The 13,088-nt window shown below is 40.6% G+C and overlaps 1 protein-coding gene across 2 annotated transcripts in view; it reads left to right on the forward strand.

The window, feature by feature from the left end:
• Positions 1-13,088, forward strand: part of AFG2A (AFG2 AAA ATPase homolog A) — a 199,364-nt gene that overhangs the window by 54,235 nt on the left and 132,041 nt on the right. For both annotated transcript variants that reach the window (XM_082050673.1, XM_082050674.1), the window contains exon 14: positions 7,754-7,880. In XM_082050673.1, coding sequence (XP_081906799.1) covers positions 7,754-7,880 — 127 coding nt within the window. The remainder of the gene's footprint in view (positions 1-7,753; positions 7,881-13,088) is intronic.

A 13,088-nucleotide genomic window follows, 5' to 3' on the forward strand; every position in this document is an offset into this window, starting at 1 on the left:
ACATGCAAGATTTGTATGCTGTGTATCTCTCCTAGACCTTTTAATTACATCCAAGCCTGTAGTATCTGTAGTGGTCTGAATTAATAATATGCACTGAAGTCGTACCCTACATGTACCAGAAGTTAATTTGGCCCAGTGCTTTAATAATGATCACTGATGCCTAGATGTGCTTGCTATGCCTTTTTGTTTTATGAAATACCTCTTTTGTTGTGAGTGTATGTACACAGAGGAATCAATTAGTAATTGTGGTTGACAGTTTTGCAGCTCAAAGCAGGAATCGTGCTTGTAAGCAGAAATAAGTATATGATGGAAAAAGGCGGTGTGGTTTTGAGAAGGAGAGGGAAAACTGCTGTAGGAAAAAATAGTGATATTGTGCTGCTTATCTAAGCACGCATGTCTCTGTAAACCTAGAATATTTAGTTAAGTTTGGGTTTTGAAGCCCCAGTCACATGCAAGAGAAACAAAGTTCAAAGTTAAGGTAAAGGCCTGCTCTTTAGATATAGGAATATTATGACTGAATTAGTATTTCAGCAGGGGATTAGAAGAGCCTGCTTTTTCTAACTGGCATGGCAGTGTCCATTCTGCTGGACAAAATATCCCACTGATAATTTTTGAATGAAATTCAGTATCCGAGAAGATGCTGCAATTAGTATTTTTCTGGTGATGCTATTGGAGTAGATTGTTTTTTTTCCTCCCAAATGCTGTGCAAAACGTTGAACTGCCAATGCTATATTTCACCGGAGTTTGTGAGGGAAGGAAATAAAACAGTGTGAGAGTTAATTATGATCACGGCAGTTGGACTGAAAAGACAGACTTGGCAGGTGCTCCTTGCTGACAGGTTACCCCTGCAAAGCCCTGACCGAAATGTCAGACTCAATAAAAATCCTTCAGACTGTGTGAGCGAGGAGACTGTCGCGTGGGAGTGAGCTGGCAGGGGGCTTTGGTATTTCAGGAACCTTTTACCTTGGTAGTTTATGCAGAAGTGGAGACTTCTGCCAGAAAGGTCTATTTCAACCCATATTAATTTTTTTGATACCAACCCTTTTGTCGTATCAATGGCTTTTACATTTGTTTTGATATGAAATTATTTCCAGATATTCCAGTAAAATAATTATTTGAGATGATATCACGTCCGCAAGTATTTTTAAAACCTGTAAATTTTGATTACGATTGCAATTCTTTTGTTGGGGGGGGGGGGGGGGGGGGATAATAAAGGCAACTTTTATCTGTATGTAAATCTTGCCTGATGTGACATTTTGGAAAAGAAGGTGGGCTGTTCTCCCTTCTCACAAAACCCACGTTATAGATTTCAGCTGTGTGGAGATTAATCCCTCTGCAGTAATTTATCCTGGAGACTTGTCCCAGGTCTGCCTCTTGGACCTCGCGGATCTGCCTGAGGCAGGGTCGTCTGTGCAGAAACGGGGCTTCTCAGAAGGGGGGCCCTCCCAGGCTTCCTTCTGGTTTTGTAGCTTCACAGTTGCTGTGCATTCGAGAGGTCTCAGAATGTTCTTGTGTGAATATTTCCTGCATTTTCTGTGTCTACGGTTGTCGAGAGTTACATTGCGGCGTGACAATAAAACCCTGGCACATGTATTGTTAACCTCCTCTCCCCCTCACTTCCCCCTTTTGCCCCTCCTTCTCCCCCCTTCCCACTAAGGACAGGCGATCGGGAGGGAAAGAAGGACAGAGAGAAGAGAGCTGGAAAAAAATTAAAAATGTTTTAGTAATGCTACTAATAAGAATAGAGAAAATAATACAAAATATACAAAACCAATCTTGAAAGTCTCAGCAACTGCAGAGCTGGCACCCAAAGTCCTGGATTGGACTCTGCAGCCAAGCGGAGCTGGATTCAGTCTCTCACTAGGCCTCAGTTCGCAGGGACGACCAGCAAGATCCTCTCCTAATGTCGGCCATAAGCAGAAGGGAAAAGGCAAAAAGGGACGAGATCCTCGTGATCTCCCACTTTTATATGAAGTATTCACGTGAATGGAATGTTATACACAGTTGGTCAGTTTCTTGGTCACTGGTTTCTCGTTGCCCCTCTCGCGAGATGTCCATCCATGCTTATCAATAAGTTTGCATTCCATTGCTAGGTTTACCAAAACATGTGTCTGGTTCTCCAGGAAAATGCAGTTAATATGAAGGCTTTAGCTGACAGGCAAAATTCACTGAAAGAGAAACTTGTTTTTAACAAAACCAGGACAACGGTTTAGCAGCATAACTCAATTAAGGTCCTGATTCTGAAGCGAAGGTGTTAGACAGGTTTCAGGACATTTATGTTAGAGTTGGGATGGCAAGTCACTGGTTCCTCTCTACAAGACAGTGATTGAGACTTGAATACATTTTCCAATGAAAATGACATCTGGTGCTCTGAAAAAAAACATTAATTCCATTGGCTTTGGAAGTGTTCTCGGCTGCCAGAAGATGCAAACGTACATTTGCACTAGCTCGCAGTGGTGATGCTTACCAAATTTCATCATGAGGTGACACTGTAATGACTGCATTCTCAGACTGCTTTTAGTTTTCAAATACTAAAAAAATCTGTTAGATAAAGGAAGGTGGAGGGGAAGAAGGAAAGGAAGTTAAACAAGTAAAAATGTTCAAAACAAGAAGTCGGTTGCTGTCAAAAAAGTGCCTATTGCAAGAAGGGTAACAGATTTAAATCTGGTGATTTCATACATCTGGTTATGTCCAGAAACAGAATCTCTTTGGCTTGAAGAACTATATCAGCTGGTGAACTGTGTGTACTCCTTGATGCAGTCATAGCGTGAGGCTGCCGTTGCTTCTGTATCCTCAGAAAGAAGTATGAGTGTAGCTTATGCTGTTCAAGTAGAAATGTCAGTGCCCACTAAGATGTGAATCCAGCTGGTTAGAACAGGCATTGGATAAGGCTGAAGGAGATAAGGAAAACGTGCTATGGAGAGCCCTTGCCTGCTATACTGAACTTGGAGCTGGGGCTCATGGTCTCTCAGTTCTTTCAGATAAATCCAGAATTAATTCAGATTAATTGTGAGACTTCGGTAGACCATAGAGTTAAAGTTTTTTTTTCTGTCAAAGTGTGTATTGGAAGTGCCTTTAGGCTAAAATAAAATACCAAGAATGAATTTTCCTTCCCATATTCACCATTTAATCCATGGGTAGTCTTACCTGACAGTCTCTTGCCATTCAGGAATCTTCTCTGATGGTCAAGCAAAGTGCCTGTGCTGGAGCACGTGTGTGCTTGGTCTGAGACTTGTTGGGACACTTGCAGGATTAGCTGAAATATCACATAGGGGAGGATATCTGGCTCTAAGTAATGTAATAAACTAGTAAGCAAAGACATTTTTTGCCTTTAAAACTCCTTCATTGAGGATTTTAAAGAAAGAGGGGTTGGCAAGAAGATTACAATAACACATAGCCTACAGACTGATGTATTTCATTAGGGCAACACAAGAGATTAGTTGAAATTCTCAGGCCCTTACGGAGCAGCCAGACTCCTCTTTGCTCGCACTTTTTTAACGTTGAAGTTCAAGGTATTTCTGGTTAGGGCACAGCTCTCGCATCCGCAGGCCTGCGCACACATGGCCCTGTGTGGATTATGTGAGGGGCTTAATTCTGACTGCCTGGATTTGCAGGCAGCGCGTTGACAGGAAATTAGTTTGTACCAGGACGTGCCTTTTGAGGACTGTTTCCATGCCGTTGTGATGATGACATCAACGTGTGGAGGTCAGGTTGGGGGGGTGATGGGGGCAGAGGCAGCCTCTTGGCTGGAAGTTGGCTTTGGCAATGCCTCCATGGGACTGGAGGGCTAATCATGATTTGTTTCCCTGGCTGCTGTTTGCGTCAAAAGTCCAGGCAGCCTTAGTGAACGTTGCCGTGTTAATTTGAAACCCTTGCTGGGAAATCATGGGAAAATGGAAAAACGCATACTTGCGTGTCACCCTTCAGATTAACAGCTTAGGCAGCACTAGGGCTCTCAGAGTGTGTGGTGCAGCTCCGATGTAAACCTGTGGATTTTTATAGGGTATCCTGTTAAGCCAAAAGTTAATTTGCTGGAGACTCTGTGCTAAATAGGGTTCATCACATGACAGCTTAGTGAACGGGGTAAATAAAAGCACTGAAATTGAAAATTCCTGGTGTCACAGGTCCCAGACACCTCTTCAGTCGATACTGCTTTTGTTACTGATAATTTTTGCCTGTGTGGTTGTAACACTTTTTAACTCCGCATTTAACAAATAATAAGAAAAGCCCTAAAAATTCACCCTTTCATTCTTTGAGGGCTATTATGCCATCAGTGATAGCTTAACTGCAGTTCTCTGATTATGCCCTAATGGTGTGAAAGTGTTTCCCCTGTAACCATGGGCGTTTTCTTTAGAATAAACTTGTCTTTAATTTTTTTTATTTTTAGTATGAAGCTTGTAAGAGAAATATTTATATTGGAGAAAGATGTAATATCCGTTCTACCCACCATATTTCTTCTTTGTTTCATTAAAAACAAGTTTGGCATCTCCCCCAAAGTCGTCTAACTTCAGATCATCTCATATTATGTTGACATTTTGGTCCCAGACTTACAATTTTTTTTTCCTTTGCTTAGCGTTTTCTTGTGTGCAGTCCATTGGGTATAAAGTCAAGTAAATGTGAAACTTATGCAAGATGGGAGGCCTGAATTCCTACTGAGACTAGCTTATGTTACAAAGTTGATTTTAATTTCCTTTAAGTTCTGTGTCCTTTGAAAAGCATTTACTGTCTTTGTCCAGCACCTCAAGAGTTTTATCATGTTCAGCTCTCTATAAGTCAATGGGACCGTGACCCATGGGTATGGTAGAAATGCTCTGGTATCCCTTGGGAGTTTGTAACGCGGCTGCAGCAAACCGAGAAGCTGACAACTGGCTAACCCAAGTCCCTTCTCTAATATTTCTTAACAACCTAAATATTCTGTTAGCCAACACTTATTATAGCTCCTCAAAGATATTTTCCAGACTAGGTCTGATAAGTTAACTGTTTTGCACTGGAAAATTACAGAACCAGTTGTAGAATAGGAAAGTTAGAGTAGTTGTGAGGAGGAAATCTGTACCACAGCGATGGGGTCGTTAGGGCTGCTTTGCCCCTGGGACATTTAGGAAGCACTTGGGTTGCAGGCGTGCTGGTGGTGGATGGCGGGGCTGCAGCAGTGTGTGTGTGTAATAACTATGCAACTATACACCTGTATTCTCTATTGGACATAGTTGGACGGCTTAAACTTTAAAATCTAATATTTATTTTTGGAAACTAGTGTTCAGCTGGATAATTGTACAGTATTTGTGTGTGTAGGTGCCTGTATATCTGTATAAACACTTAAGAGTACTTTCAAAAAAGGGGTTTCAAAAAAACTTTCGATATTTAAAAAATTATCCTAATCCTACATAGAGCTGGGGTGACAGAAGACAAAAAAATGTGTGTTGCAGGAAGAAACCTGGCCTCATTTTGAGTTTCAGACTGCTTTAGCATGAAGTTAGATAGATCTGGAGGAATCGGAGAGATTAATTTTTTTGAACTGAAAATACACCAAGTTGGGTGGGAGAGTTGATCTGCTTGGGAGTCAAAAGGCTCTACAGAGGGATCTGGACCAGCTGGATCAGTGGGCTGAAGCCAATTGCATGAGGTTCAACAAGGCCAAGTGCCGGGTCCTGCACTTGAGTCACAACAGCCCCAGGCAGCGCTACAGCCTTGGGGAAGAGTGGCTGGAAAGTGCCTGGAGGAAAAGGACCCGGGGGTGTTGGCTGACAGCAGCTGAACATGAGCCAGCATGTGCCCAGGTGGCCAAAAAAGCCAACAGCATCCTGGCTTGTATCAGGAATAGTGTGGCCAGCAGGCCCAGAGAAGCGATTGTGCCACTGTACTCAGCACTGGTGAGACCTCACCTGGAATCCTGAGTTCAGTTTTGGGCCCCTCACTACAGGAAGGACATTGAGGTGCTGGAGAGAGTGCAGAGGAGGTGACAAGGCTGTTGAGGGACCTGGAGCACAAGTCTGATGAGGAGCAGCTGAGGGAACTGGGGCTGTTCAGCCTGGAGAAAAGGAGGCTGAGGGGAGACCTTATCGCTGTCTGCAACTACCTGAAAGGAGGGTGTAGCATGAAGGGGGTTGGTCTCTTCTCCCAAGTAACAAGTGATAGGAAAAGAAGAAATGGCCTCAAGTTGCGCCAGGGGAGGTTTAGATTGGATATTAGGGAAAAATTCTTCACGGAAAGTGTTGTCAGACATTGGAACAGTCACCATCCCTGGAGGGGGGAGAATCTTAGGGATGTGGTTTAGAGGTGGACTTGGCAGTTGATCTTAAGGGTTTTTTCCAACATAAACGATTCCATGATTCTATGAGGAGCGCCCATTTTTGGGTAGAGAAATGAAGTCCTCTCATGTTCAGTGGAGGGGGGAATAGCCCTGGAAGATGAGTAAACCCCCCATTTTTGGTGCTGTATGCCAGTCCCTCAGCCACTTTCCCCAGCCTGCTTCATCTTCCCTGCCCCTGCTCAGCAGAGGGTACTTTTTGGATAAGCCGCTGCCTGTACCAGCCCCACTCCCCATATTTATATAGAGCTGGATGTTACAAGGAACACATACATCATTCGTGTAGTGCGTCTGCACTACATATGTATATATGAGTATATACACGTAAGTGTGACGGACCAAGCATTTCCTCTGTCTAGTAACCTTTCAAAAATAAAAAAGTATGATGTGTGGTCACCTGTTTTTAATAGTATTTTCAGAAATAAAAACTCTATGTAGAATTAGCAGGATGTTTTAAAGAACACAACTATTCATGAGATTATTTATCACAACAGATCCTTTTGATCTCAGTTTAATTTATGCAATGTCTTCCTCTTCTGCATTCATTGGTGTATGTGTGGATGTGTGCACACACATATGCATATATGTCCCTACATATTTATGTGTCATAAATAATTGTCTAGGAAAAAGGTGGCATGTTATTTGGTTATTATTTTTAAAATATTACAAGCTTTAGTGAAATCTCTGCAATGTTTTTTGTTGCATATAGTTAAACAGTATAAGCAATTTTTCCGTGAACTTCAAGGTTACTAAAGTGAATTCCAAACTGAAGAAAAAAAAGCTCAGGATAGTTTATGCCCTGTCTGGTTTGTTTTTTTTTGTTTTTTTTTTTTTTCACATATTGGTGGTTTCAAAACTGGCATTTTCCCTTTCTCAGTCTTGTTTTTTTCCCCTCATATATGGAAAATCAGCCAAGCTAAAGGACTGACAATACTATTGTGAGGCGCTTGGTCAACACTCGATTTATACTCATTTGATAGGGAGAACATAAAAATATAGAGCAATTCTTTAAAATACATAACTGCCTAACTTTTTACACTGCGTAGGTTGATGTGAGCACTCACATGGATGGTGCTAAAAGCTAAAGTTTGACTTCTAAAGAAGCTGCATGAATTCATTTGTTTTCTTAAGTGTTTATTCCAGACATTCACGTTGTATTAAAATCTTTACAACTTACATAGCAGAATAGTAAGTAAAACCAAACAAACAAACCTGAGTTGCTTTACTGAATACCAAGAAATCTTTTGAATTCTCCAGTTCGCATTTACTTGCTTCCTGTGACTGATACTCTTTTACCTCAGGGACTGAAGGTGAAAATAAAAATCAGAAAGAATTAACATAAAAAGAAAAAAGATGCATCCCTATGAATTTGCAAGGACAGTATATTCTTTCCTTTCTCCAGTTTTCTAGGAAGGGAAAGCTCATGCTGTGACTTTTCTTTTCAATCAGCTCTTCAGGTGCTGGAAATGTAGCAGACCGTGTCTTGGCTCAGCTGTTAACGGAAATGGATGGGATAGAGCAGCTGAAGGACGTGACGATTTTGGCAGCTACAAACAGACCGGACATGATAGACAAGGTACGAATAGATGCACTGCTGTGTATCCTGTTCTCTTGAGAAGACCAGGTTCTGGAACAATTAAATTATCTTCTACTCTCCAAACCCTTGTCTAATCAATTTAATGATTAAAAGTAGAAATGTGAAAATGAAGACAAGGCAAAGAAAAGGATTATGTCTATGGCTTTTTTTTCCCCTCCCTCTACAGAGTTTTTAATAGAAACAGAATGTTTTGTGATGGCCTTAAGTAGCTGTTTCCTAGAAGAAATTTTCCTTAAATCAAGCTCATTGCACTTATGCAACAACATTTCTGTCAAACTGCTTTTGTGGTTTTTGCTTCTGTTGTGCTTGTTTATGCAGGAGTTTGCTAGAGTTTGTTGGTTCCATTAGTTACTTCCTTTCAAAAGATTAAATATCTCCTTGGTGCCCTTAGCCTGCTGCCAGCAATACCGTTTCCAACTGTAAACAGTGCAATTTCTCCTTAGATCCGGCGGCAGCTTTGCTGTAGCAACAAGAACATTTCAAGTTTGTAAAAGCAGGAGGATTGTAACACTTACTGCAGAAAACCTCCAAACACAAACCCAACCCAGCAGCCCTCTAGAAAATCCACTTTAAAGCTGTCTACCACTGCTGTGTCTTCTCACAGCTAAGTGCAGTAGACAGACCAATCTGAAGTGATTTCCTTTAAGGTATATTTTGTAGTGTTGGTAAGGTTCTTTATTCCACAACTTTTCACCTTCGCAACATTCATGAACTTGATGACAAATTAATGAAATTTATTTTCCTGATCTTTTAATGTTAACAAATTATCTTAAGATATTTCTGGAATAGTCTTTTCTGTTTGTCTTGGAGCGTTAAGGCATGAAATACTTATGAAGTACACGCTTTTAAAGTCAGGTTCGTATACAGATGAAGTCTTGAGGGAAAAAAGAATAGTATTTTGGCATAGCCTCTTCCCTTTTGAACTGAAGGAAGCCACACAGCTGCCAGTGTCCTGACGGTGTCCTGTCCTGGGCTCACTTAGTGCTTCCTTACACACTGTGTGCTTGCCATGGCAAAACAGAGCTAGCAAAGAGTTTTCAGTAAAAGATAATAAAACTCATCAGAGAAAAATATGCTTGTGCAAAATTGAAATTTTCAAGATTTCACTTCGGTCAAATTGATTTCATTTTTCCTTGGTAACTATTCTTTGGTTTCAGACTGAGTTAAATTTGAAGGAAAGTTTGCATGTGGAGCAGAGGGGAAATTTCCGTCTGGGGCAGTTCAACTCCAGGCTATGTTATCTCCATCGCTGCCTGAGAATTCAATGCTCTGTCATTCTCCCTTCTGCTGGATTTCTCCTGGGCCCACAGTGAATGCTATTTTCTTATATTTTAGTTTTTATTTGAAAAATTGGCATACTGGGACAATGTTTATTTGAAATATTGGCAATGTCGAGGCAGTTCTACAGTGTGTTAAGGCTACCACGCTCCAATATCTGCAACTTTTAGATAGGACTAGCTACTAGATATATGCCAACTGTGCCTGCATCACTGATGCAAATCCAGATCTCTTAGCCTAGAACTGAAAGTTTTCATTTTAATCTGGTGGGTAAGAACTGGACATCTTTTATGCATCAGGATTTTATGGGGGTGGTCAATTTTTTAAGAACTAACAGCACACTTGTGTTTAGGTTACAGCGTTAGGCTTACGTATTCTTTTCCCAGGTAAAGCTGATATTTCTGACCATAAATGTAAAGGAAAGGAAAAGGTTGCATGACAGTGCTTCTCACAGGAGCAAGCTGTGTGACTATAGGAATTTTAGGATTTTATTGACAATTTAGATATTTTTAAAAACTGGTTTTACTGAGATATAAGGCAAAGAAGTTCTGATAACTTTTTAGAAAGAGTTGACTTACAGAACAGCAGAGCAGAATGTCACCATTCTGGAGGAAGGGGGAGTTTGAACTGCGATTTAAAGGGACTGGAGAAGCCCATTTGAGTTGGTATTGCTCATACCATGTTCCATCCAGGCCAGACAGGCTGTACCTGGACACCATCCCCTCCTCGGTCTGTGCAATATTTGCAGTGCACTAGTTGTACTTTTTCTTCCCTGGAGTAAAGGAGATCGACACCACAAAGTGTTTGTGTTGTGAACTTCACTTAATGGGAAATCTTTCAGTATGGGCCTTTAGTTTATGTTGTGATTGATCACTTGGAAAAGGTAATATTTGTTAAATCAATTTAACGCTTTATATGGAAATATCAGTTCAGTTATGTATTACAATAAAAGTGTGCCCTGTTTTCGTAGATCTTAGATGACTATACAGTAACTTTGAATGTGTGAACTTTACTTATGGTATAAAGGTACAAGGCAGTCCGTAGTCTGTACTTCCTGGGACTGGGAACATGTCTGGTATGTTTTTGGCAATTGTCTTTTAGTATTTCAAACCAAGAATGTTGGAGGAATGCACTTTTTGTAACAATTTTGTAAGCATGTAATATATAACTTAATAATCCACTTAACGTCTTCATTTATGTGGCTGCTTCTTAACTGACAAATATGATCAATCTTCTGTAAGTTGAAAACAGTATGTGAGAATATGGAATGTAAGGGTATTCCCCTGAGCCTAGTGAAGACTTCGTCATCCTTGCAAACACTACAGGGTGTTGCTTTTGGATAGTGAATAGATTTTGAGTCAGACTTTATAAAGTTGTTTAATGGCAAAGTTGTTTTGACTTGTTATAAATGTCTATTAATAAGGTAATTTCTCTAAGATGTCATGATTGAATTGAAATCTTATTCCAACCTTAAGTTGCGTCTCATGTTTGTAGCACTTAGCTACTTTGCATCCCATTCATGGGATGCTGGAAATACTTTGTGATAGCTTCTGTTTTTCACAAGAAAACAAAACCAGCACATAATGTTTTCAGCCTTGTATGATACTGAAAGAGTGATTTGTCTTGGAAGGGAAGTATTCTGGAACAAGATGTTCTGAACATTCTTTGAAAGTGATACAGAAACAAAACACTGACTCAGTAATAATAATAGTAAAACCTCCCCTTCTGTTCTTGTTTCTTTAAGTAGAATTGATGAGCAATAATAGGAGAAATGCATTTCCTTTTTGGTGACTTATCCACTCAGGAGAGCTTTATTTATTTATTTATTTATTAATGCCTAAATACTTTGCAGTAACTTTGTGGAGCTGCTTACCATTTAAAGCTTGTCTGTATTTGCCCATGTGTTAGTTGGCCTAACAAGAGAGATCACTCATCCCCTTGCGTGAAATATTTTGAACACTGTGTATAATTTGATAGCTTGAAATTAAAAGTTCTATTCAGACATATATGTGGACAAGTTTTCCGGTGTAGTCTGACAGATTTCCATGGAAGCAGACCTAGACCAACTCATCAGGATTTTTGTTTCCTTTTTTTTTTTTGCTTTTTCAGTGGAACCTGTTTTCCTTGCCTTCTAGTCCTGGGCTTATTTCTTGGGTGAGAAGGGTGAATTGTTATCATTATCTGCCCATGCAGTTATCTTTTCTTTTTAAGCAGCATTTCAATCTCCATTAGCAAGAGTACGGCAAAGGAAGAGAGGCTGTCAGCTCCCCGGGGACCTTGGTGGATGTTTTAGCACAGGAAGCTGGATGCATGTTGCTGCGGCATCAGATAGTTTTACCTCCTGCTGGGTCAAATTTGAATGTCAAACACATTAACTGTGATGTAAAACACAAGGCGCTGAGTGAAGGGATGGCCTGTGGTGTAGGATGACATCCTGGTGCTCCTGACAGCTTCACTTTTCCTTATCGTGGGGTGCAGAAAAGATGTATCCTCAAATATGCTATTTGCATAAGAATGACGGGATGTGATAGGACAAATGAAGATTAATGAGATGCTGTGCTGTCAGTGTTGCCCCATTGTCTCGAGATTGATGATGGTCTGGATTTTGTCCGTGTTCATGGGCTTCAGCATAGCTGAAACCAGAAACTACCCTGGTACTGTGGATATTGAAGAGCTGAATCTTTACAAATGCTTTGGGGGCCAAGCCCTCCTGTACTAACAATCTTGAAGCATCTTGTGTGCTGGTATAAGAACATGTGCCCTGTGTATTGTGTCAGTGCAGAGGATTTTCACTGCCTTCTTTTGCACGTGTTTTCTTTTTTGAAAAACTTCCCACTCCCCAGCCTTCCTCCTCACTGTCTTCCTCTTTCTCTTCCTTTACCTGCAAGTTTTGCTGTTCTTAGATAAGGCCTGTTGGCTTCAGTGTATTAACCACCAGGTTTAAATTCAGAACCATGCGGATACTATTGAGTTGTCTGTTCTGCTTATGTGAACGAACTAAAACCGCAGCCTATATTCTTCCTAGCAACTGCCAAGCATAAGGAAGGGGAATAAAACTCCCTTCCCCTGTGGTTCATTTGGATTTGGAGGAGTTCCTTTGGACAGAGAAGTCAAAGCGAGGTTCAACAAGTTGATCTGACCCTTAAAATGTTGATTACTGTGTAGTTATGGGACAACCTTAATTTAAAGTGACTTGTTTTGCTGAAAATAAAAAAATGCATGATAGAGCCATTTGGCAGAATCAGTAAAGAAACTCTGATTTCTTGCCTGCAGCAAAAGTAAATAATCTTTCCTTTTTAAAAACATCAAAGTTCTGTCTTTCTGGAGGCTTATGGAAAAAATTCAAATATTTAGGTTTGTAGTTTTACAAGTTAAAAGGAATAGGAAAGAATCTTGTGTATTTATTCATAATTGTCTGGAAATATATATGTGCTGTGGTAAAGCAGGTGATACTACAAGCATATTTAGCAGTCAGATGCAGTGGCACAAACCTGAGTCGCTACCGCATAACATATTTTCCTAGTTGCATATTTGCCTTTTTGTGATTTCCATTGTGGTCACGTACATCTTACTAAAGGTTCTTCCTATGTTACAGCTTTGGCTTGGTAGGAATTCAGTTTTCCCAAATATAGTGTAGAACTGTGGAGTTACAAGGAGATTTCACAGCCCCTGGGCACCTGCTGTGCTGTTTGACCACCTTCCCCTGGGAGGTTTTCTTTCCTTATCTCTACCATTCTAGCTTGCTGTAACTTGTGTCTGCTGTGTACCTTCAAGAAGTGTATGGCTCCATCTTCTCTACAAACCAGCCCACCACTCCCTGCTGGTTTAGGTACATGAATACAGATAGTTGTACACTGGATTGTGAAGGAGAACTTTGTGTCGTGTGGTTTTTTTTTTGAGTTTTTTTTT

This window comes from Streptopelia decaocto (genome assembly GCF_964273445.1).
Source record: "Streptopelia decaocto genome assembly, chromosome: 4".
NCBI classification, from domain to species: domain Eukaryota; kingdom Metazoa; phylum Chordata; class Aves; order Columbiformes; family Columbidae; genus Streptopelia; species Streptopelia decaocto.